The sequence below is a fragment of the Annulohypoxylon maeteangense genome, assembly GCF_022496945.1.
Source record: "Annulohypoxylon maeteangense strain CBS 123835 unplaced genomic scaffold GGS22scaffold_11, whole genome shotgun sequence".
Lineage (NCBI taxonomy): Eukaryota > Fungi > Ascomycota > Sordariomycetes > Xylariales > Hypoxylaceae > Annulohypoxylon > Annulohypoxylon maeteangense.
In genome coordinates, this window is record NW_025953258.1 from 778,096 (window position 1) to 801,423 (window position 23,328).

General features: G+C 47.0%; 7 protein-coding genes across 7 annotated transcripts; 3 read left to right on the forward strand and 4 right to left on the reverse strand.

Annotated features, from left to right (window-relative positions):
* Positions 1-1,128: 1,128 nt before the first annotated feature.
* GGS22DRAFT_166334 (NAD(P)-binding protein) lies at positions 1,129-2,793 on the reverse strand. Its single transcript, XM_047961833.1, has 3 exons — positions 2,431-2,793; positions 1,974-2,374; positions 1,129-1,890 (listed from the first exon to the last, which is right to left on the reverse strand). The coding sequence occupies exons 1-3, from the start codon at positions 2,504-2,506 to the stop codon at positions 1,585-1,587; spliced, it is 783 nt and encodes a 260-aa protein (XP_047817727.1). The 5' UTR covers positions 2,507-2,793; the 3' UTR covers positions 1,129-1,584.
* Positions 2,794-3,786: 993 nt separating this feature from the next.
* GGS22DRAFT_195054 (uncharacterized protein) lies at positions 3,787-4,908 on the forward strand (the record flags this gene model as incomplete). Its single annotated transcript, XM_047965607.1, has 3 exons — positions 3,787-4,149; positions 4,216-4,602; positions 4,681-4,908. The coding sequence occupies 3 exons, from the start codon at positions 3,787-3,789 to the stop codon at positions 4,906-4,908; spliced, it is 978 nt and encodes a 325-aa protein (XP_047817728.1).
* A 1,806-nt stretch (positions 4,909-6,714) lies between these two features.
* On the reverse strand, positions 6,715-8,152 carry GGS22DRAFT_27136 (uncharacterized protein). The gene has a single exon (XM_047966663.1). It carries the CDS (start codon positions 7,542-7,544, stop codon positions 6,753-6,755), a length of 792 nt encoding a protein of 263 aa, XP_047817729.1. The 5' UTR covers positions 7,545-8,152; the 3' UTR covers positions 6,715-6,752.
* A 1,285-nt stretch (positions 8,153-9,437) lies between these two features.
* On the forward strand, positions 9,438-10,785 carry GGS22DRAFT_166344 (uncharacterized protein). The gene is made up of 2 exons (XM_047961834.1): positions 9,438-9,609; positions 9,700-10,785. The coding sequence occupies exons 1-2, from the start codon at positions 9,446-9,448 to the stop codon at positions 10,730-10,732; spliced, it is 1,197 nt and encodes a 398-aa protein (XP_047817730.1). The 5' UTR covers positions 9,438-9,445; the 3' UTR covers positions 10,733-10,785.
* Positions 10,786-11,699: 914 nt separating this feature from the next.
* Positions 11,700-16,440, reverse strand: GGS22DRAFT_27175 (uncharacterized protein). The gene is made up of 4 exons (XM_047966664.1): positions 14,999-16,440; positions 14,868-14,939; positions 14,594-14,812; positions 11,700-14,537 (listed from the first exon to the last, which is right to left on the reverse strand). The coding sequence occupies exons 1-4, from the start codon at positions 16,008-16,010 to the stop codon at positions 12,037-12,039; spliced, it is 3,804 nt and encodes a 1,267-aa protein (XP_047817731.1). The 5' UTR covers positions 16,011-16,440; the 3' UTR covers positions 11,700-12,036.
* Positions 16,441-16,672: 232 nt separating this feature from the next.
* On the reverse strand, positions 16,673-17,150 carry GGS22DRAFT_166346 (uncharacterized protein). Its single transcript, XM_047961835.1, has one exon. The coding sequence runs from the start codon at positions 17,133-17,135 to the stop codon at positions 16,872-16,874; it is 264 nt and encodes an 87-aa protein (XP_047817732.1). The 5' UTR covers positions 17,136-17,150; the 3' UTR covers positions 16,673-16,871.
* A 3,429-nt stretch (positions 17,151-20,579) lies between these two features.
* GGS22DRAFT_166347 (uncharacterized protein) lies at positions 20,580-22,041 on the forward strand. The gene is made up of 2 exons (XM_047961836.1): positions 20,580-21,219; positions 21,288-22,041. Exons 1-2 carry the CDS (start codon positions 20,877-20,879, stop codon positions 21,806-21,808), a joined length of 864 nt encoding a protein of 287 aa, XP_047817733.1. The 5' UTR covers positions 20,580-20,876; the 3' UTR covers positions 21,809-22,041.
* Positions 22,042-23,328: the final 1,287 nt, after the last annotated feature.

Here is a 23,328-nt window from a genome sequence, read left to right on the forward strand (position 1 = left end):
TAAATTATTACACCTATTACCGACGTCAATAACGAATATCGCATTCAATTTTTTTTCGTCATTCTTTCTCAAACACGTCGGAAAGGTTCGGCAGCACCCGTTTTTAATAGCCAATGAAAATAGGGCATTATCTCCAGATTCGAGCAAACTGGGTTCTAGACCCCCTAGTCGGACCCTCCCCCGGAGTGCTACAAGGATTCCCAGAACAGGGTGTCAATTCTGTTAGCACGATCCTCCTTCTTTCGTCTCAACCCGCGAACATCAAACAGAGCAGCATATTTACAATACCTAACCTAGTAGCAATCCAACCGATAATGATTAGACAGCAGGATCAACGTTAGTAAACTCCATTACGTTCGTCTGAAATAACTTCGACAGACCAATCATACAGTGATCTTCGAGCAAACATTAAGCATCACCTAAGTATTAGCGAGACGTTAACGATCTTGTTGATATTTCGTACTATTTTCTAGTAAGTCTGATATCACAGACTTACCATTTTAGTACGTACCTGCAATGCAGGCTCAAGATAAATTATTCAGTACCAGTAACTCGGATTTTTTTCTTTGCGTTTCCTGCTCCTTGTTTCTTGTAGAGATCGCGCTGCCTTAGTACATTCCCTGTTGACTCAATTCTATCATCGAAACGTTGGATGTCTATTTTAGTTCGTCCTTGCGTTAATCTTAAGACATCGTCGCCTATTCACGCACACGCTTACTGAAAAAAAATTCTTTACCTATATCTCGCTTTAATAAGTATTGCTCAGCCTCACTGTCGGCTAGCTGAAATCCCCTTAACGTTATGGACTTTGTATTGGAGGATCAGTAAACCCTCCTTAACATTTTATCTCTATCTCGCTATCCTTAGGTGAGTAAGGAGCGCATCCGCTGTATGATACTTCGAGCAAGACACATCGATACTTACCATGGAACTTCAACTTGCTACCCGGGTATGATCCGAGAAACTTTGTTTAAGAATTCGCATTGCTTTGACTTATTTCGAGTAACAAATTAGAACACTCACAGGTCTCTAGCAATGAAACTTGCTCGTGAGAAAATGACCTATATTATTCGGCCGAGATAGTTCTAATGGACCCGCAAAACACGGAGTTCTCCAACTACGGGGTATCAAATACAGAAGCATTCAGCCCCCCAGTTTATCGATTTACAGGGCCGTTTTAACAACTTCAACTTCTCTATTCGCTATTAATAACGATTGCGATCTAGATTTACCCAGATCAATTCCTGCGTTCTAAACATAGCATAAGGATGTCATCAGGATGTTATCAGGAAGATTTCGTTAATTGTAAGGGGACTCGGCCAAGATGGATGGTCCCCATCCCGAGCGGTGAAACACGCTTCGCGCTAGGCGCCGGGGACATTCATTGAAGCTTTATGGCAGCTTCAAGATGTCGCTGGCGCATGAACTTTTCAACTCTATGCAAACAGCCAACCCTACTTTTCCCGGCGGCAAGAGTTCAACACAGCACCCCCCACCAACTCCAATGACGTTATGCCTCCATCCATGGCAACCCCCAATCCGCATTCTTCCATAGGTACCTAGGTAACCAACACCCATCAAGAATCACGCCTTCGGCATGTTCTTATTAAAGTTAATCATCGAGCCGGTGACCGTCGCGGCGATGTCTCTATCGGCCAAAAATACGCAGTACTTTGCGACATCCTTAAGTTGGACGGCTTGCTCGGGCTTGAAAGTGGACGAGATACTCAGTGCGAACGTCTCTGTGTTGAAGCCACCAAGCGTCTTGAAGCCGTCCTGAATATTAGTGTCGATCATGCCACCGACATTAAGTCCCATGGCGTAAATGCCCTTCGCCACGTAGAATCCTGCTGTGTTTTTTACGAGGGCAGCTACGCCGTGCTTGCTGACCTGAGGATAGCCGTCAGTGATACGACTGGTGGAATTACGATGAGGGAGGACCGTAAGAATTTCAGGGGTGAGGGTTAACTCACTGTGTAGGCTGCTCCCGCCGCGGTTCCGTACCAACTAGCCGTAGACCCGATCTGAATAATGGTACCTCCGGACGGCGACTGCTTCTCCATGGCATTCACAGCAGCCTTGAAGATTAAGAACGAACCCGTTAAGTTAAGATTGATAATCTTGTCCCAGTTCTCTTTGCTCAACGAACCAACCGCGTCAAACTTGTCTGTCATGCCAGCATTACTAACGACGATATCCAGGCGACCGAACTTAGCCACGGTGGTGTCCACGAGTTTATTGACCGCAGATTCGTCGGTGACATCGGTGTTGATGGCGACGAAGCGTCCCGTCGCCTCTGACTCGTCTCGGAATTGTTGCAATCGCTCTTCGTGGATATCGCAGACGACAACGTTGGCCCCCTCGTTCAAGTACGCTAACGCCACGTAAGCCCACTGTAGTTATAGCGCTTACAGTTCATCCGACGCCTACCTGCTGCGATTACCTTGCCTAAACCACCGCCGCCACCGGTAACTAGAACGGTTGTTCCTTGCAACTTGTCCGCCATCTTGCTTTCGAGCGTCCGGACAAATGCTGTAAATTCGGGTTCGATTTTTCGTGCTCGATTTATTTGAACATCTAGATATCAAGAGATGAGATATCAGATCCCCAGCTAACTTTATACCGGTTTATGAGTTGGAATATTTGAGGTCAATAGCGTATTCGTATAACAATCCCCAGATTTCAACCCCTCTCGCACTAATTCCTCCCTGGAGTTGTCGTATTCGTATCGAAACTGCAAGCATCGCAATTGAATGCGTACACGTTCCATCTCATCTGGACCCGAATACCTGGTTGCAAAAGAATAAAAATATTTCTGTTATGTCTTTGTTGCATGATGCAAAGTGACTGAAGTTAGATTTTCACCAGTTGTTAGTGACTCGGTGGAGCAAAATTAAGTGAAAAGTATCACCTGTATTTACTCACTTGTATCGAGAACAAAGCAGACCAACAACAGAATTTCACTAATATGTGAATTTTTACCATCGTCTTGCCATTTCACATTCTATCGACTCGACCCACATAAGTACCACGTTCAGTTCTCATGAATCTTGGGTTTCCAGATTCACGATATTACCATTCGAGTCAAGCCTCGACACCGAAAAGTGACAAATGGAAGATGTGTGTGGTCATGGGGTGCAAAAGAGGTCATTCGGATGACAGAAAGATATGATCATAGACCATAATGAGTATTACATGTTACCGATGGTTTGGGAACCAAATGACTCCTTGCTACCCTTGAGGGTTATCATAATTCCGTAGATGAGGCTCATGGCATACATCGTTGCTGCCGATTCAGGTCCTTCCAATTTACCCACATTCCGTCTTATTTAGAGACCGAGCTAATACTTTTGTGATGGGAACTTTATCATAGCAGTAGCTAAGGAAGGTGAAGCTGTACTGTAGGATCAAAAGTTGAGTCAGGAGTGAACCGATTCATGGTGACTGCCCGGTAAAGGAGGAAGAGCCTTAAATGTTCGGTCGTTATTGCAAAAACGGTCACAGTCCGAACTCTTTGTACGGCAATGGCGAGACTTAAGAGAGGATGTCATGTAAACCGCCTTCCGGTAAAACCACCGATTCATGGTCAATCGGTACGGAAGTGGTGACTCTCCTCCGTTAATCCATCTCTAGGATTTTCTATATAAACATATGTCTAGATCTCTCAATCTCTCCCTCCTTCTTTCAACCCACAAACCACGAGTGTAATATCTTCACTTTTTCTCATACGAAAATATTTCACTTTACATATTATCTCAATCATTATTACTTACATCTTTGCCCAAAATGCGATTCTCAACCCTTCTTCAAGGGACTCTACCTCTGCTGGCCTTTGCCGCAGACGACAACAGCGATAATACAGGCTATGTAAGGCCTGCTAAGCCTGATGGTTTACCATCGATTAAGCCACCCATCGATTACAATGGCGTTATCGAACAAGGGTTGATGGATAACCTCCCGCCTACACCTAGCCAAATCAAATTTTTGTCTAGGAATAAATTTCCTGAGGACTGCATGAACCATGCGAAGGAAAATAACCGCGGCCCAGACGAGTTTGAGGTCTTCGAAGTCTACTACGAAGATTGCCATGCTCCATGGATCATGTGCCGTCTGAAAGACACGCATGTCAATGCGACTACCATGGCTGAGGTAAGAATGTCCCTTTCTACATATCTCCACCTAAATATTAGGCGACTAACAACATTCAAAATATAGATGTTCGGAAGAATGCCGCTTGGTATGCGGGAGTATATCAAGCACGTAATACTCTGGAAGCCGAAAGATCTTCCCGGGGCAGCCGCCTGGGATGCTGGAGATGTCATCGCGATTAGTGAAGACTCTTTCAAGCTTTACGTCTTCGCACACGAGTTGTCTCACTCACTCGATGCGCATGTACAGATACCCGGCATCACACCACCTGGGCAGGGCCGTCTCAGCCAAACTCGGAGATGGGCGGAGCAGTTCGCTCTCGACAACGCGACGGTCAGCGACTATGCCCGAACCCAATGGCCGGAGAATTTGGCAGAGGTCGGAATTATCGCTCTGTACAATACGGTCGTCCCCAACGGCGTAGCGAACCTCAGGGACAATGACCCTAGCGAAGTAAGTAACAAATTATTTCTCCAACACCTACTTGCCTCCATAAATGAACTACTACTAACGTCGTATGTTTTAACTCAGTTTTACCACCAGTACGCCACATATGAGACGTACTACCGCGATATGATAACCCCTAAGCCCAACCAGAGCTGCACGCAGAGAGTGCCAGATTCCAAAATGGTATACTGGCCCAATATAACGTCAGATGGGTTCCCGGTAGAAGGCCATACCAGAAAGGTGGGCGTTACACAAATCCCACCAGGATCCTTCCACAACGAGACGTTCATTCAGCCTCACTCATGCCGGTAGACTACTGGGGGTTCTTCTACCCGCGGTGGGTGGAAGACGAGTGGCAAGGCATGGGGCTCTCCGGTGTCTCCCTGGTGGAGACATACGGAATACGTTATACCCGGGACAGCTCATGGTAGAGCAAAGGTGCTGGCTTCATAAAAGAAGTGGCCTGACACCTAACCTTCCTTTCGATGTCATGACCTTGAGGATACAAGGCATGAATGATAGCTCCTGGAGAGCTGAGGTTAAGGGTCTCGTCAACACCGATATACGTTGACAGGAATGGAGGATACATTTCTTATGTCAGGCGATACTCGAGATACCCGAAGAGTCATGGGAAGGCACTTATGTAAATTCATAGCGCTGTAAAACCAATATAAAACCAAAAAAAAACGAAAAGAACTGCAATCAGTTGCGTAGGAATGTGTGATTTTGCTTAGTCAGCACATTAGCCCCTGAGATAGGAGTAACATGAGGGCAAAGATTCTGGCTTGATACAGCCCTCTAAGGGTAAGAAACAATGGTAAAGAGTATTAGGTATAGGATACTTAGTAAATTAATTAAAATTATCCTCTACAGAAATACCTGCTACATCTTTCTAACGAAAGAAGGATTTTCCCAGTCAATCGTCTCCAAATGCCTTTACTGCACTATCCCCGGGAAGTCATAGATATCCCCAAGATCCCTTCAAGTAGGTACCTAATCCAAGTCGCCTTTTCTAGGTCATCAAGCCTGGATAAACAACCATACCAGAATTCAACAACCCACTTGCAACATCCCCCTCACCACCACAACTCTCTACCATCACGTAAAGATCCACATGTATACCACCCCAAGTCAGGCCTCGAAAAGAGCAACCCACGATCTCCACCAGAACAACCCAACGACGCCAAAACCGGCCTCTTCGTAGATCAATTGTGGGATGAAGAAAAAAATCACGTCACTTCGACAGCTCGCTTACAAGGAGGTACATTGCCCCGCATACAAATTTAGCTGCATACGAATGTACCACTCACATGCGCACACATATTATACATATTCCGCACACACTTATTTCGTACATTTTGGAGGGTTTTACTATATTTCGCGATCACGATTTCCAAAGTTCGATTGAATTCATGTTGGTAGTAGTGGAAGACCTAGTGGTTGTGAAGTAACATGACTACCTATGTACTGTAAATGTTATCTTGAATAAGAGGTATCTACATGAGCGTCTAAAGGACCATTACGGACAGTTAGGTTCAAAATTCAGAGATAACCTATAGTTAACTTGTAACGAGAACTTCTAAAGGCCGATCCCAGGTATTATCGGTCAGCTCCTAACTACCTATTATACCCCACTACGAGGTAGCTACTAGGAGTTCCTTTACTACTCCTCTCCAATGTAATCACAAGTGCACTTATACTAAGTACTCCGTATAGGAACCATATACCATAGTTACAGAAAGTTACTACTAAGGAAGCAATGGGATATCTAGATGGGAATATTGCAATTCATTTGATTTTACTACAGTATAAGCAAGACCAATCACAGAGAGCATAAAAGATAGTCAATCAAATCACAAGTCACCACAACAGTCCAAAAATTGAGAACACAACACCGTACGTGGGCATTCAAAAGGCTATGCTAAAACTCCTATGTACAAGAAACATATCACCAATCAGCTTAGCGCGCTCAAACATCCCCGGAGTATGGCATCTCGGGACCCCCCTTAAATCAACGCATCCATCTTTGCCGTCGAAGTTATCTATCTCGTATCCGACTCGTGTGCGAAAAATAAGGTAAGAGGCCCCTTTGTTATGCTATGCGTTGCTCTCGTCTTGGAAGGCCCGAGTTCCCACAGTGATGAGGTGGTGACTGCTTAGTTGGTAGGGTAACCGCCGGCAGCGGGGGTGTTGCCACCAGGAGTGTTGTTTCCCGGAGTGTTGTTGCCGGGGGTGCTGCTGCCGGGGGTGTTGCTGCCAGGGCCGGCAGGGCTGGGTCCGCTGGGAGCGGAGGGGTAGCCACCAGCGGGGTGAGTAGGGGCAGGAGGAGCCGGGTGGGACTCAGCCGGGGCAGCGGGAGCCTGGGGAGTAACGGGCACAGTGACCGAAGGAGCTGAGGGAGCGGGAGGAGCAGATCCAGCGGGGACGGTGGGGAAGGAGTGCGCCGGCGACGAAGGCGAAGAGCCACCGTTGTGGGGGACAGCAGGGACGGTTACATCACCACCGGTGGGGTAGCCACCAGCCGGGTGAGCAGGCTGGACGGGCTTAGGGGTGGTCTCGGGAGCGGGAGCAACCGGCTTAGAGATATGGGTCTCAACCGAGGGCTTAGACGGGGCGGTAGCTGAAGGGCTAGTCGCGTAGCCAGTTGGCACGACAGTCGGCCCGCCAGCCGGTGCGGTGCCTGCGTTTCCTGGAGTGCCCGGAGAGTTGCCGGGGGCGCCGGGGGCGTTACCTGGGCCAGCTGGGGTGCCCGGTACGCTGGCACCTGGGTAGGAGCCAGGAGCGGGAGTGTTGTTACCGGGGTGGTTGCCAGAGTTGCCAGGTGCGCCAGGGCCGGCACTGGGAACAGAGGGGACGGGCGTGTAGTTGGCAGTGCCGTAGTCCCTACGGTTCATGAAGGGGACCGCAGAGGCGGTAGTAGCAATGGTGAGGACTGCGAGGAAATGCATGTTGATGTTGTCTTGAGATTTGTATTAAACGAGTGAAAATTGTGCGATAGAACCTCAATGGTATAGAGCGACCGGACCGACTGGCAAGGAATGACTTAGGTGAGAGTTAAACGATAGTGGTTGTGTTTGTGTTGGTATTCTTTCTCTCTCTGAAAGGGCGAGATGTCGACGTCTAATATACTCGTCGAAACCCTCCCAGCCCCCTTGCCACGTGTATCCCGCCTCGAATATTCCAGTAGCCTTTACCGCTATCGAAAGCAATAATGTTGCTATTCTGGGCAATTTCGCATGCGTGTCGATCAACTACCGGAAGGTATGGAGTTGAAATGGGACCCTGGTTCCACCTTAGATTTAGTCCCTTGCCCCAAAATGCAGATCGACGTTAGTCCCGCTTCGTCTTGAGGCTCACCAGGTTCTACTAAATTGACTGCCGAACATGTGACGTCGTTCGTTCATCCCTTAATCTTCAGCACTCGTCAATAGGTTTACAATTATCTAGAGTTCCCTTTTTATGACTCCTTAGCTCGTTTAACACAACAACGACATAGCGTACCTAGCTTAGCGACAGTGAAGTCGAAGACATTCAAGATCGACGCAAGAATGCACCAACAGAGCCTCTCCGCAGCAAAAGAATATGCAGCAATATTGGAACGAGTCCGGACCAAGGGCGAATTACTGCTGGCATATCTCCACCAGGTTGGGGACGAACCGAATTCAAAAATTGAATTTCTTGGTTAATAGGACGCTAAAGTTAATTTAATTGCCCAGAACTTCTAGAAAAGGCGGCTCGTTGGTTGCGACTCTAAGGATACGCGACTAGGAAGAGAGCCGGTGTGTTGGCTGGACCATCTTCGTGAATTCTGTGGTACCGTTAAGGGGCCACCCGTGCCAAGATAAAACGGAGCCGGACCCCTTATTGGGGCTCAATGAGGACTTGACCGCTGTCACTTGTTAACTTCAACAATGTAATATTTTCGAATCATTTCAATGTTGTTGAGATATTTAGCATTTGGCCAACCTTCTGCTTACTGAGACGGCGACTTAGGGTTGGCCTTGAACCTGTTCGTCACATACGTAGTTTTTTGTTCCGGGGGACAGGCCAACGAGTGTACGAGTACCATCCATTCCATTCCTTTAGGATCTTGTTGTATATGGAACTATCCCATAGTATTGTCATCCGTCAGGTTTGTAGTTTTTGGGCAGCGAAGATATTTTGGTCAATATCGGCGAATAAAGCCGCAGGTATTCCCAAGGCATGTGAATGACAGTTGGAGTACGATTCTAGATATTCCACCTAGTCTCACTCTATACGCTGGGAAGCACCGTCGATGCAGGACTTCAATAGACAGCGCTTAAGATACTTCCATTCTTCATAGACTCACATTTGCCAACGCAGTAGGTAAGACGGCACAGCCGAATTCTAGAGACTAGAGTCCCGTCCCGGTGATAATGGATAATTATCTCTCGAATATTATTTTGGTCGTGCTAGGTCCAACCATCCGTATTTAGGATGTTCGACGTGAGAGCTTGTTGGCGAGAATGAATGATCATCGTCTTGCCCATCGTTGAGTTTCTCGATCTTGAATGTGGTCTTGATTCAAGTCGTTATTGAAAAATGCTTGTCGTTGTATTGTGGGATGGGGATGTGCGAAGTAGCCCAATAGAATTTGTTCGCACTTCCCCGCTGGAATTACGTACGAGGCTTAAATGTGGCTTGAGGGGGATACAAGTGGCTATACCTGCCTAATTAGGCAAGCGTTAGTCATTCGCCACTACCCGTGACCTACCCGTGAACCTGCCAGGTATTCGACGCTCAGTGCCGAAGCTGATTATGTAAGATCTGAAAGTGCCGCAAATATCGATTTCTAGATTTCAAATTTATATCCAACATAAATTTGTACATGATCTCTATCATTAACTCACTAAATAAAAATATCTACGCCATGGAGTCGAATGAATCTAGCACCAATATCTTAGGGCTCCAAGCCCTTCCTAAGGAACTCCTAATAATGCTTTTCGAGTTGCTACACGATATTAAAGATTGTATGAATCTATCCTCTACCTGGTAAGTAACGGGCTTACCTAACCATCGTAGAATAAGTGTAATAGATACCGCACCTAGGTAGATACCTAATTAACACGTTCTTTTTTATAGTCGCCTGCTTAGATCATGTATGGCTGCGGTGCACCCGCACTCAATTCTGCATCTTGCATGGGCATCAAGTCGGACTTTCTTCCGTCCATCGCCGCACTTCCTCTGCACCGCCGTAGCGGCACAAGTAGGTGCTTGGGCCCGGGAATCCGACGAAAATGAAGCGGAATTCGCATCTGGGATGCCGATGGGCGTAGATCACATAATGGAATTGGCCCTGCGTCATAAGCAAATCGGTCTAACTTTAGAACGTATCCGTGAGCTTTACGAAATGCGATTCTCCGTCATAAATCCAATCTCGGATCTTATCGACAAATGTGTTGGCAAGCAGTGGTATGCAACCCCCAATTACTGGGATGGCGGCGTGGATGATGCAGCCACCATCTTTTCCCAAGAAGATATATTGATCTTTTTCCTGGCCACCTACGGGGAGCTGTTTGGACCCGATTTCGAGCCCTTCCTCGACTCGGATCTTTCCTCTAGGAGAACACTGAAAGTCGAGACGCGGCTTGAGTTCGTCAAGTATTGCATACCGGATGCCAATACGTGGAGATTTGAAGACACCGAGGGTGCCAGACTCCCCGACGGATCCTTGGATCCGCGTCGAGCCATATTTATCCTCCCAGGCGGCCCGTATCACCTTGGAAACCATTATATGAACGCTCAGGCGATAGTCTGGTTAATGAAAAGTACACGATGGAGGCCTCATTGGGAAAAGGCACGCCGGGATGCCGGAGCAAAGCCGGACTTTGCGAAGGAACTAGATGTGCAATATTTCAATAGAGGCGTAGATATAGATTGGAAGCAGAATATGCTGGAAAATGTGATGCAGTGCCAGGGTTTGGGGGCCTTAGGCATGATCAGGCCAGACACCGAGATTGCGGAACGGTATAGACCAAAGATCAGAGAGTGGAGGGAGAAGATCGATTGTCTCAAGGTAGAACCTCAAAGAGTCCAAATATGTTCATATAAGACGCACGAATACCCAGATCTCTTAGGAGATTTGTTATGTATAAGTGGTGATATAGATCATTAATGCTGGCTTGATAGCCAGCACATTTAGCGCACAACTTTAATATAAATGCTAGGTACCTACCTAATACTCTCTCTATGGCTTCTATCTGTCTACTGGACTGTACTCCCATTAAATTGGTATTCTCTCTCGTGCAGGCGTTATACTCTAGGTACCTACACATACCTACCTACCTACTTCTTCCTCGATACTGAAGACATCAGGTTAACTGCCGCCAGTTTTTACATGTACCTATATACGGGTACAACAATTACCTAGCGAGGGGATCTAGCCATGTCCTGTTAATTACAACATGTGAGAATACCTACCTAGGTACCCACCTACCTACCTACTATTAACAGGACTGAGTAGGACGTCTAGGGCACCGAGGGCCGGCGTTTACTACAAGATATGCCTACGGCTACAATGCGCGGAACACCTCTCTTAAGTATCGTGACTCCTATCCAAAAGCGCCTACTGCCGGTTCACCCTTACGTATCTACATCTACAAGTCTACCTCGACTTTCGAATTGGTAAGTTTTTACTTGGTCTTTATTTATTCTTTTTTTCATGCTTACTGCCGTTACCGTCTATCTGTGGGGGTATGCCTGTCTTCGTTGAGTCTTTGAGTACCTTACCCCTAGGACATAAATGAAAATTTCCTCTGCCTTGCTCACTCACCCGCAATCACTTGATTAGGCGGTTTTTAATCCGTAGATGTCCCCTAATCCCCTGGCCTATTTCCATGTCTTTTCTGGATATCGAGGCGCCCCCGCACACCTTATAATGCTCTAGTATATATGACCTAGACTCCTTTGGTGACCCTTTGCTACCCGGCCCCTGATGTGCAAATGTACAACCTAAGGAAATTAATACCAGAACTTAACTCCAGTCAATTCACCCCCTTTGCTCTACCCTACCGGTGGTATCTCTGAAAGCGCGCCGTGCTAGGCAGGATAGCCAATTATAGCGCCACCTAGCCTAGCATTGCATAATGACATAAGCATCATCTCTTCCCACATTCGTCCAGAGACATCCAATCCGAGTTCTCAGCCCGATACGAAACTCCGGTATCGATAATATCTCGTGTCAAATATAACATGACCTAATTAATTTGCGAATTAACGAGCGTATCCACCCTTGGCGAGTAATCAGGTTACCGAGGATTTGGAGGCTGTGCGACCTGGCTGAAAACGTTATCCACATGTGATAACCAGGACTCAGATCATGTCCAATTCAACGCCAGGCATCTCAAATAAGAGATCGACACCGAGACAAAATATGGCCACCGTCTAATTGCTCGGGTAGTATCCAAAGTGATACTCGACTCAGCCTCCCTTCCTTTCCGAGTCGTTTTTGGGCAACTGCTCACTCTGTGGATAGACCTCGCTTCGTGGCTTCGTATCGTTGCCCTTCTTCCTGCCCCTCGTCATCTTTTGCCATCCACTACCGGCGTTATCACTCTCACTTTTAACACCTCGCACATGTCCGTTTTCTCTTGCCAAGCCATTAACTCTGGGGTTCGGGAGCGGGATACTTTCTAACCTAGATGGCGGGGGCTCGATTGGTGACTTCTGTTTGCCCTTAGCCGACTCAGGTTTAAAGTCCGGTTGGTTGTGTGCTACTGTGTTCGCAAGTGCTGGCGCCTGGTCGAAAGGCAGGTCCAATCTCCTATTGAAACTCGGAGATGGACTGTTAGTCTCGTAGACTGGGGAAAGGTGCGACTGCTCGGACGACTGTAAACGATGCTCTGTTGCAAGATCCAATTGTGCAATGAGTGGACTCGGCGTCGAACGAATGGGAAACCGCGGTAGACTATTCGGGGCAATTGCGTTGCCATCAGACGCAGCCGGCACTGGGGACATATTCATCATATGAAAGTGATTGCCTGCCGGGCTTAGTGTCATGTCATGAGACAACTGGGATCCGGGTATTTGATTAGTCATCGGCGAAGCGGCGTTTGATGACCCATTGACGACGACTGGTCGATCTGACGTCGGGGAATTTGCTTTTCGAGGTGCGGAGGGGCCAGGAGGATACGTGAAAGACGTTTCGGCGGCGAAATTATTCGCCTCAAGGCGCTGATTAATATGAAGGGCATTGTCATAGCCAGCGTACTGGGCCGAGGTGAACTCGCTCTGCGAAGGCTGTCGAGGTGAACTACCGTTCGATAGCTTAGACATAGAACCGTTAACAACTAATGGCGTCGTATCACGAGATTGCGATCCTGCCGCCGCTGCGAATGGTGCAGATGCAAGAGGGGCTGAACTTCGACCTACAGAGTAAGCTCTGTTATGATTTAACGAAGGTGAAGGAGGACGAGAGTTCTGCTTAATCCTATCCAGTATTGACTGAGGCAACTGATCCGAAGACAAGCGTCCTCTACTCTGATTGGGGTTGGTAGTAGGATTGGGTGCTTGTGTCGCAATATCTCCAAACGCAGGTATGCTACTAGTTGTGGCACTTGTTCTTCGGGGCGGGCTAGACGGGTCTGCGTAGTAGCTTTGATCTCTCTCATCTTCGGGTGGGGTGACTGCTATCGATCCTTCATGTTCATTGTCATGGCTCTCATCGGGAATGAAACTAGGCATTGGGATCCCGTTAATATGCCTAGCGGGAACATTAGTGGCCCCATTCGACAATTGGCTGGGGCCGGCCAGGTTCTGAGCAGTCGGGATACCAGTCCGTGATGCGGGTTGTGACTGTGACCTCATCGCACTTCCAGCTACGCCGTGACTAGCCTCGCTAGCAGCCGTCGATCGATGCGAACTTCTTCGAAATTCAGCGGCGTGGCTAGTCGATGGAGACGACGGGTAGGTCGGAAAGGCCTGTTGAGCGTAAAACGCTTGAGGGAATTGCATTGGGTAGTAATACATCTCCGGGCGTATAGGGGCACTAAGGGGTGGAGTATCAAAAGAATTGGTTCTAGATCGTTCCGTTGACGAAGGTTGCGTCTGGGACGCATTGCCCTGCATTTGACCCATATGAAATGCTTGCGATTGTGCATACTGGAGGAACCGAAGATTATTCTCCTGCAATGTCAGAGCAGATATCGTTTGCGCCATCAAATCCGTTGTAGGCTGCATGTACATTACAGCCTCTTGAGGCGTCATCGCTACCTGGTATCCGGTTGGGATGAACATCGGGCTTCCGTTGGTGTCATAGGGTACGGTTGACGATGTCCTCCGACTGTTGTTGTTGCTGTTATTCCGGTGCTGGCCTTGCTGTCGGTTTCCGCGGAAACCGCCTCCGCGACCTCCACGGTTGGATTGTTGCTGAGAAGCGCTTCGCAACATGACAGGTCGCGAAACTGACGGCGGTTTTTGGAATATCTTTTCCTCCTCCTTCGGATATACGTACTGTTCACAACATTCGTCGAGTTTGCCTTCAGCAATAAGATCAAAGGCACGACGAAGCTCAAGGTGAAGGCCTCGAAACGCAGTGTCGTCAGCTGTGTTGCCAAGATTACGGGTGGTGTTAAATGGCTCCTCAACGCAGAGTTGATTATTCATACTGAATAGCCACTTCTTGTCCTTCTTGCTGATCACCTTGCCTAGCCTCACGGATAGTACATCCTTGCTATAATCAAACTCGTGGGCGTAAAATCGGAAGAACTCAAACAACAACTCGCCTAATGTAGACTTGTTCTTGATTCCAAAATCCTGCAGCTTATCGATGTCATCAGCAAATGAAGCTATGTCACTATCACTGCCGGGAAGCGTCTCCTGAAGCCGTTGGTGTAATGTGGGTAAAATGGGAGGTTGTCGCAGTTGTAGAAATGCAATGATCATGCATATCCACGTATATGAGCTTAGAGTCCCGCCATAAGCTGTTGCTGTCAGCAGAACATTCAGATACCTATAGCAGTAGGCCTCATCCACTTACCAGCATCATTCACAATTCTTCGTCTTGTCCAGTACTTGATTATCATTGCCAAAGGCTGTACTCGTTTGTCGATCTGGACATACGTCTTGATCATACGAGTGTTTTCCAAAGCTAACGTGTTGTTGACGTTCATGTCACAAGCCAATTCCAGCTCAGGATCCCAAATCTTCACGATTGGTACCTTGGCAGAGGATACGCAGACCACTTTCTGCATTCCGTCTAAAATATATATGTTAGCAAAAGTGGCACAAATGTGGAGGTCACGAGTTCTTACGTTTCGCCAGCAAATCCGCAAGCATGCAGACCTCTTCAAGCTCCTTCCATGGAGTTACTATGCAAATGTCCACTACAAGAAAAATGTTAGTTGATTTCGGAATTAACGTTGCGTAGGGAAGGACCACAAACCGTCAGAATCATCCGAGCATAGCATATTTTCCGAGGAGCCGAAAAGATGGACACGGATGTCATGGCCTGGCCAAGCATCGTTCAGAAGCTTTTCCAACTTCTGTACCAGCATACGCCGTTTGTCCTCTACTTTTTTGGTCGGTTTTAACCGGCCAAAGAGCTCGGACATGTCTGCAGTAAGTTTTTTCTCATCTTCTTTGGAAAGCTTGCTCTTGATATTTTGCAGCGCTGCCTTCTCTAGCATGTCACTTCCGATGCTGTAGGGTATTCTTCGACGGAAGAACTTTAGGCCAGATTCGTACCTACAGCCACCTTGCCGCGGTGGCAGAGGGCGCAAGGATGGCAGGGCGCCATTAGTCTCGGAATAGGCGGATCGTGGAGAGTGCGATTGGTTGGCATTTGGGGAATGATCTCTAGACTCGAAGGAAAATTTGCGCGCATGTTGCTGAGGGGTCGAAGGGACGGAATTCGAATGTGGAGGTAAATTCGAAGGGGAGGTAGACGGCTTAGGTCTTGCAGCAAGAGTATGTGACAGGTCTGACTTTTTGGGCGGCATCTTAGGCGGCGTGTCTCTGCCTGTTATAAGCGCGCGATCGGCTTTATTGCTGGCACCGTGATTGCCTCTAGTAGCATGGCAATTCTGGGAGCTCTGCCTAGCGCGGGAATCCTTGTTCGACACTTTGGATGAGGAACGAGACCTTGGTCCGACGTGGACGCTGTGGGTTGATAATAACGGAGGCAAGGGAGCAGTCTGAAGACCACCGCCTCGTCCAGGCGCAATGAGTTTGTTGTATTGAAGAAGTTGAGCTTGGTAAAGTGAAGATTGTTGAGGGAAAAATATTGGAATCCAGTCCACCTGGGCTGTAAGATACTGGGAAGTAGAAACTTGATCGGTGTTCCCGTTGGCCAGCGTACTGAGTCTAGGAATCGATGGACTCGAAGTCGACCTATTCCAGAGAGGTTGAGATGGGTAATTATGTTTCGAGTCTGCCGTTATAGGCCGGCCTTCCATTAAAGATGGGCCCCGCACAAACAACCGAGAGGAACTTGACTATGGATGGTCAAACGAATGGCTAGTAACGCGACTAGAAACGAAGAGCGTATTATATTCTGCCTCGGTCTTGATTATCCACAGCAACAACAATAACAACAACTCGTCGACGATCGTGAACGGCAAAGACTACGGGTATTAGGAGGTTATCGACTTTTCGTGGCTAGCCTACCGAGAGAGGCGGATTAGGACGGAAAGGATGGGAAATCGGAGGATCGGCGAGGCGAGGCCAAAAAAGGAGCGAGAGTTGGGTCGGCTTTTAAGATGACAGCTCACTAACGTGTGCGCTCAGTTCGGAGCAAGACCGAGCCCGTTTATCAATATCGAAGATTATGGTATGTCTTTACCGCTAGAATGCTGTTGACGGAGGGTTCATGAGGCAGTTCTCAGAAGACGTCGAGAAACATCAATAGATCGATTGTCGAGAAAACTCGCATAAACTGAGAAGCATTTACAGGTTGACTTTTGGGATAGACCAGACGCGCTAAAAAGAAAGGGACAATAGATTCAATTGAAGGAACGAGTGAGTGAAATAAGCAACACACGGCACACGAATCGACGTGTGGGTTTATAAAAGGGGTATCTCCAGAAGTAGAAGAGAAGAAAATAAAAAGAACTTTTCGAATTTGCAAGAGACAAAAAGGGTCAAAGTAGTTGTAGTCGTAATAGTAGTAATTTGCAATTGCCGCTGCTGTACCCTTTTCCACTTCTACTTCCACTTCCACTTTTACTTTAATGTCGAAGGTAAAGGGGGGGAAGAGAGGTATATGGAGGATGTAAAACAGAGATCACAGAAACTGTGACAAGCGTCAAGTACGTATATCATACAGTTGGAAGCGGTGATGGTCGTGGTCGTGGTCGTGGTAGTTGTAAAGTGGTATGTGGTGATGTGATGGTAGAAAGTGGTAGGGCAGTTCCAATAGCCAAGCACAAAAAAGGGACTTCGTTGTATGTAGAGGAAGTAGCAATGTGCAGTAGGTGCAGTGGAGGCAGGTGTAGGCAAAGCAAGTAAAGCAGGTAAAGGTTAGTAAAGGTAAAGTTAATTAGACTGAGGGTGATGAAGTGCAAGTGCATTGCAGAATGCATTACCCGTCTTCGTTATGCAGTTACCAGCTAGAAAATGTTAGAGGAAACCCTAGAGAAGACCCTAGTGACCCAGAACAGGGCGATGGAAAGGGTTATCGGAGGTATATTGCGGGTCGTCCCAGAGTCTACTTCCCCTGTCGGAGAGTGCCTGGCAGCCCTGGTACCTTGCTCCTTACCCTCCTTTGCCCACCTACGCCTGTGCGTAATACGGTAAATAAGCCCTGTGTGTCTGCTGAGCCTGACTGGAGCGACTGGAGCGAGCAGGAGCGCGAGCGCGTACTCTTCCCATGATCCACTCACTATACGCCAACTATAGCTGGTTTAGCGTGCGGAGTGTGGCGCGTGCTCCAGGACTGCCTTTACAGTGGCCTGTCCAGTAATGTTTAGTGCTACCGAATTGCTTGAAGTACGGGATTACGCTAGCACCTTCTACAATGTAATCCCATATGATCTTCTTCGGGTTACAAGTATTGTACATGCGTAGGTATGTAACTAACAGAATAATTATGGCAATAACTGATAACTGAAGGTCAGAGACGTATGTACCAACAGTGGAGAAAGGGGGCGTGCTCGGGACGAGGTACATAGACGAAGGGTACTTTCTGCAGCGATAGACGTTAAAGAATGTTGGAATAGGTATAATAATAAGAAATATAGTTTCATTTCATACTTAACCAGTCAAATTCTAGAATTAGAATAGATCTAGAAAGCTGGGTTATTACAGTTATTAGGGTGACCCAACTTGTCAACGCGTACCCTTAAGATTAAGAGTCAGAGAGGCGTTTGGATTGTTAGATAGATGAATATGTATTTATGCGACTCGAAAAAAGTAGCCTATTACCAACATATTTGACATTTATGAGGTAATCTTTACCACTTGGTATGTACATGTATGTACTAAATAGAGGACGACGTGCCCAGTGGTAAGGGGAAAGAGATACATCACATATTAATGTACTCTAAATAAATTAATATTAGAGACAGTTGAGACCTTTAAACTTCTAGGTTCTTTCCTTCCCTTTGTTCGTATAGGGTTTAATGTTGTCAGTTGAGTTCTAATCCGCAGCGCTAATGTAACATCAATAGGACGAATAGAACTTCCTGGGTTTGTCCTTCCATGTTTCATCAAGTCGAATGATTTTTCTCATTCTCTCTTAAATTATGACAAAATGATTCAGTTCTCTAGATAATTGCACTTGATCCTCTTACCACCAGTTGACCTCCAATATTACCCAACATCATTTATATCTTACAGAGTAATGCTCTATTAGGTAGGTGAGTGAGGCGCCGAGTCTTAATTATTGGTGCGAATGGGTCGAAGTATTTAAACCGACCATAACGAGCAATTCCTCGAGTTTACATACTTACTTATTAGTTACCTTGCAGCTATCCATGCCACCAACATGCATACTTATTAGGTAGATGTTCTTCTCGATGCTTTGTCACTTTATCATAAGGCTGTATTCCTCTTCCTCACACTTCCTCCGGACACCTATTGGCCACATGCAACCCGAGCATCCGGCGAGGTCCCTAATTTGACTAATGCCTCTGTCGAACGGCAAACCAACCACACGGGACGGCCCTGTCCCTGTCGATCAACTTCAGAAATATATTTAACAAAGAGTCTTGATTGTATTTCAAGTCGCAAGGCCTAATAAGACTCCGTATCCACCAAGCCGTTACGAGTCTTTGGGGTCTTATAGCCCGCCGTTGGTCTCACGATATAAAGTTACAAACGCCTCGCCCATACGATTCTCATATCATCCGATTGTACAGACAGCCGACCAGAGACCTTTCAATATACCTAGGTAAGTAAGAAGTCTTCAGATCCCGCCACTAACGTAGATGGTTGTACAACATGCGAAGTCGCGAAGTACGAGTGATGTAACCGCCCTCGTCAGCCTATCATCTCTGACCGACGAATCATGCATCCCCCGTCCTCGCTCAGTTAGGATATTAGAAGCCTGAAGCAAGGCACATCGCTAGTTCTTTCAGAAGTTTGCTAGAGTCCCAGGGACGCCTAGCTACCTACGTCCTAAGTCTCTTTGACGTCATACGCCAACTCCTACCAATAGGACTATTTTGCTAGGCACTAGGTTATGGGAATCCTTCTCCTGGCCCCATGTCCTATATATATACCATCAAGGTAATTCGATTCCTCGGTACGATAGTAACACAAAAGCTCAATTATTCAATAACCTACTACTAGGTAAATACATAGGCGGGTTATCCCAGCTGGGCGTAGGTGCCACGCCTAAGCAGTCAGCGAATCTGACATAAGTTTACGAAAGAGATTCTACGATTTGGTACCTACCTGTTATGTATGTACTTGGTCTAGTTACGTCGTTATGAGCTCGCGCCCAGCGGTTTACGCGGATAGGACTCTGCCGTATCTTTATTGTCATTTGAGATGATGCCATCAAAAAGACTTAGAGAGGTTACCAAGGCACTAGAGAGGTAGGTAACTTAGGCAAATTTTAGCATCGTTCCCACATCACTAGAGCGATTGATCTTGAGCATTGGTCCAATGTTATGATGAGCTAAGCGGTCAATAAATCCGTGCTCGCATCAAAGTTCAATAATATAGCTACCTCTCAGTCGCACCAGAGCCGGCTATACCGTCTTCTTGGGCCATTTCCCATTACGACGATAAGATGCGTCGTCGAGCTATTTACCTCGATCCGCCGGGATGGCCAACATTTCCTACTTTTGGCAACTTGGAGATATGGAAGAATTGACATGCAGGTACCATATCTCCGATCCCACCCTTTACAGGATATCTGAGTGATCTAGACTTGGACGCACAACCTTTTTGTGTAAGAGCTGCCATGTATGATGGTAATCAATATCTCCATCGTAAGTTGCTCCTCATATGAATTTATTGACGAGTAACGTAACCTTCCAGAGCAGTTGATTAGAGAAGATAGGATGCGGAATGACAGATTTAAACCCACTCGTCTCGCCTTTCGAAATATGTATTACTTTCGCGGAATGGGAGCTCCGAGGACTTGTCGCAGCTCCTCTTCCGCCAACAAAATTAATCCTCAAATTCTAGTAAAGGATCTCCCGTGTCTTAGCATGAGACCTTCAGCCGACACTCTTAGACTATAGCGTGGGGGTTTATCCTCCAATAATAGAGCTTGGTACCCATTCAGGAGCTGAGAGTATCAGGGCATTCTACTATATACGCCGTCCCTAGCAGCCTAGAAGATTCACCCATGACCTCCTACCATGTATGCATGCACTGAAGGATTCAACAACCCGAATAGTCTTCGATTGAGTTTAGTTGACCCCGCGGAGACTGAGTTCGCTACCACGGGTTAGATGAGAAACTATTCCCGATTAGTTCCAATTTCAACTAATTGGGACGACGCGAATCTTCGAGGCGTTCTTGGCATCAGCCTCGCGAAATTCAAGGGGTCCAGCTAGGGTTTCAATCGCAGTGCTAGGATTGTATCTCAGGCGACGCAAAGGTTGTAAAGGTTGAGACGGTCCCTGTATCAAGGAGCTCCCTCAGCCTTGTGCTATGGCACCAGGGACATTTCTTTTCGTTTTATGTTTCCTTTTCTCCCCTCTATTATCCGAATGATCCTCGTTTAGGATCATTTCTTCGTTTCTTTCTCATTATTCTTTTGATTTCCTAGTACGGTGTTACTATTGTGGCTTGATTTCAGCAATTCCATTTATTTGCATTAACGCTATTTTTGTTATTTTGAATATTCGAAAGAGTAAGAGTTCAAGATGTTTGCAAGCTTGACTACGAAACTGGCGATGAGGAAGGTCGGGTTGTCTAGCGATGCTTTCGACTTCTCGTCAAAATCCAGTAAACCCAGTAAACCAAGCGATGGTTCCCTACCTGGTCTCGACGATTTAGAAGAGTCAAATTCAGGGTGGCCAGCGTGGATGAGTACTAAGAAACTACCACTTACGGCACAGGCCTGGTTATCGCCCGTACCTCCACCAGTTCCCGTCGCTGAATGCCCTAAGCCTGGAGACCTAGCTCCTCTAGACCGAGATCGCCAGCTCACGTTTGGTGGCGGAAAGCCCGTTATAGTGCTCTTCCTACGTTGCGTCGGATGTGCTTGTATGACTTGCCCCCACTGCCACAATATCACTGCCAATCTTGTGTCACTAACCACATCGAGTTCGCAGTCGCACAGAAATCCTTCCTAGCCCTCCGAGATCTCGCAATCAAGAATCAAGGCAGACTCACCTGCATCGCCGTGTCGCATTCTTCGCGCGAAGCGACGTGGAAATGGGTCGACATACTAGGCGGCGCGTGGAACGTGGAAGTCGTCATTGACGAAGACCGCGCTGTCTACGCTGCGTGGGGGCTCGGCCTGTCGAACTTCTGGTACATGTTCAACCCCACCACACAGATGCAGGGCTGGAAGGAGAAGGGCTGGCTCGGTATAAAAGTGGCGAACTCCCTCCAACGGACGGGCAGTTTCAAGCAGGACGCAACGGCCAACAGCACCACTAGCGCCACCACGACCGGCGTAGGAGGTGCTCCGGAGGCAAGCGAGGGGCCTTCGACGGTGATGGGGAATAAATGGCAGCAGGCTGGCCTGTTCGCTGTGGATGGGAGAGGGACCGTAATATGGGCTGCGAAAGCGCTGCGCGCGGACGATTTAATGGATTTAAATGCTGCGGCCGTGTCGCTTGGCTTTTAATTAGTATCCTGGGGTAGTTGCGGCATAACGAATGAATGTGTGTATTATGATGTACGTTAGTTGTCGACAGCGCAGAAGGTGGTTCGCATGCTAGGGAAAAGTATTCGGGCTCTCGACTCAAGTACTTCTAGTCTACATGAAGTGGATACCCTCGACTAGGTAGACTTGACCAACGAGATAAAGAGACTTCTTTCCCATTAGCGATGTGTGTATCTGACAAGAATTGATATCATATAAATTTGTTTTTCATTAATTGATTGTTATCTTCCACCTGTATGATATGAAGGAGAAAAGGATCGATTTACAACAACCCGACAGGTAGATCAATAGCATTTACTCTGTGCACGACTTACATATTAGGTATGCTACATATTGACAAGTGAGCCGGCAACGCCATGAGCGATGCGCTTCGTTGGATACGTGAATAAAATAGAAGTACAATTATCGCTTTGCCACTTTCTAGACCCATGAGGTTCGTATAACGATGACAACACAACTAGCCAAGATGTTGCGATCTATTTATAGGTAACCTATCGTATATTCCAGTAAATGGAACTTCATGTTCAATTTCCCCCAAATAAATAGAAACGCTTAGGGGATTCCTAACTGTATATGTGCCGGGATAACTTGGAAATATGTGTATAGGTATGGGTATGTTAGTTCATTCTAGGTACTGCTAGCCCGTCTACCGGATACGAAGACGAAAAATGGAAGTTGAAAGGAACAGAAGAACGTTGATGGAAGGAATATACCTGCCTACATATATTAAAGTAGTTTCAAATTCCAATACTATTAGGTAACTACTCCCATTTCAAGACCCCTTCATTACATTAGGTACCTACCTAGGTAGTAGGCGTCCATCAAAGGTTATCCAATTCTCATCATTTAGAAGGTCCGTTCCAAAATAAATTCCTATGGGTTTATGTATATGAACCCCGCCAACGTCGGGTTTCCGAGACAGCGAGATACACAAATCGATAACTCCGATAGGCGTTATCGGTGAGGGGAGTATGGTTTACGTAATCAGACAATAGAACAAATCTTGCAGGCTCGAATGCTCAACTTAGAATTTAAGAGCAACAACTGCAACAACTACAGGGTCCAGTCAATTAAGCAACTCTAGAAAGCCTCCAGGACCAACGCGATCTAGGTAACTGAATATCTATTATTGAGCGACAGTATCCATTATTTTTTCAATTTTCCTTTCTCTATGTACTTACGGGACCGAGGCCATCACTATGACTTCTAAGCAATGTGACAGTCCTTTAGATCATAGTCAGAAAGATGAGTATGACTACCATTCCGTACCCTTCCTCAATGCTTCTATGTCCATCAGCGATAATTTGGTAGCAGCAGTTATTGCTGCCGGGACTGCCACTCCCGTTACTGAATGATGTCGCCTGTGGGGAGTGTACGGAGAATTAGTAGAGGTGTGAGAAGATCAAACAGACCTGCTAATGGCCAAATATTCCGGCCAAAATCTATGCGGGCCACGTCAAGACCTATAGACAACCGATTTT

Bases quoted from the DNA above. Each gene is read 5' to 3' on its own strand.
- GGS22DRAFT_166334 (XM_047961833.1), bottom strand. From the start codon at position 2,506: ATGGCGGACAAGTTGCAAGGAACAACCGTTCTAGTTACCGGTGGCGGC. The intron at 2,375-2,430 runs GTAGGCGTCGGA...ACGTGGCGTTAG, and splicing joins AGGCAAGGTAATCGCAGCAG to CGTACTTGAACGAGGGGGCC. The intron at 1,891-1,973 runs GTGAGTTAACCC...GGCTATCCTCAG, and splicing joins CGGCGGGAGCAGCCTACACA to GTCAGCAAGCACGGCGTAGC.
- GGS22DRAFT_27136 (XM_047966663.1), bottom strand. From the start codon at position 7,544: ATGCATTTCCTCGCAGTCCTCACCATTGCTACTACCGCCTCTGCGGTC.
- GGS22DRAFT_166344 (XM_047961834.1), top strand. From the start codon at position 9,446: ATGATCTCTATCATTAACTCACTAAATAAAAATATCTACGCCATGGAG. The intron at 9,610-9,699 runs GTAAGTAACGGG...TCTTTTTTATAG, and splicing joins ATGAATCTATCCTCTACCTG to TCGCCTGCTTAGATCATGTA.
- GGS22DRAFT_27175 (XM_047966664.1), bottom strand. From the start codon at position 16,010: ATGGAAGGCCGGCCTATAACGGCAGACTCGAAACATAATTACCCATCT. The intron at 14,940-14,998 runs GTTTGTGGTCCT...TTTTTCTTGTAG, and splicing joins ATGCTCGGATGATTCTGACG to TGGACATTTGCATAGTAACT. The intron at 14,813-14,867 runs GTAAGAACTCGT...TATATATTTTAG, and splicing joins TGCGGATTTGCTGGCGAAAC to ACGGAATGCAGAAAGTGGTC.
- GGS22DRAFT_166346 (XM_047961835.1), bottom strand. From the start codon at position 17,135: ATGCATTCTGCAATGCACTTGCACTTCATCACCCTCAGTCTAATTAAC.
- GGS22DRAFT_166347 (XM_047961836.1), top strand. From the start codon at position 20,877: ATGTTTGCAAGCTTGACTACGAAACTGGCGATGAGGAAGGTCGGGTTG. The intron at 21,220-21,287 runs GTATGACTTGCC...TCGAGTTCGCAG, and splicing joins ACGTTGCGTCGGATGTGCTT to TCGCACAGAAATCCTTCCTA.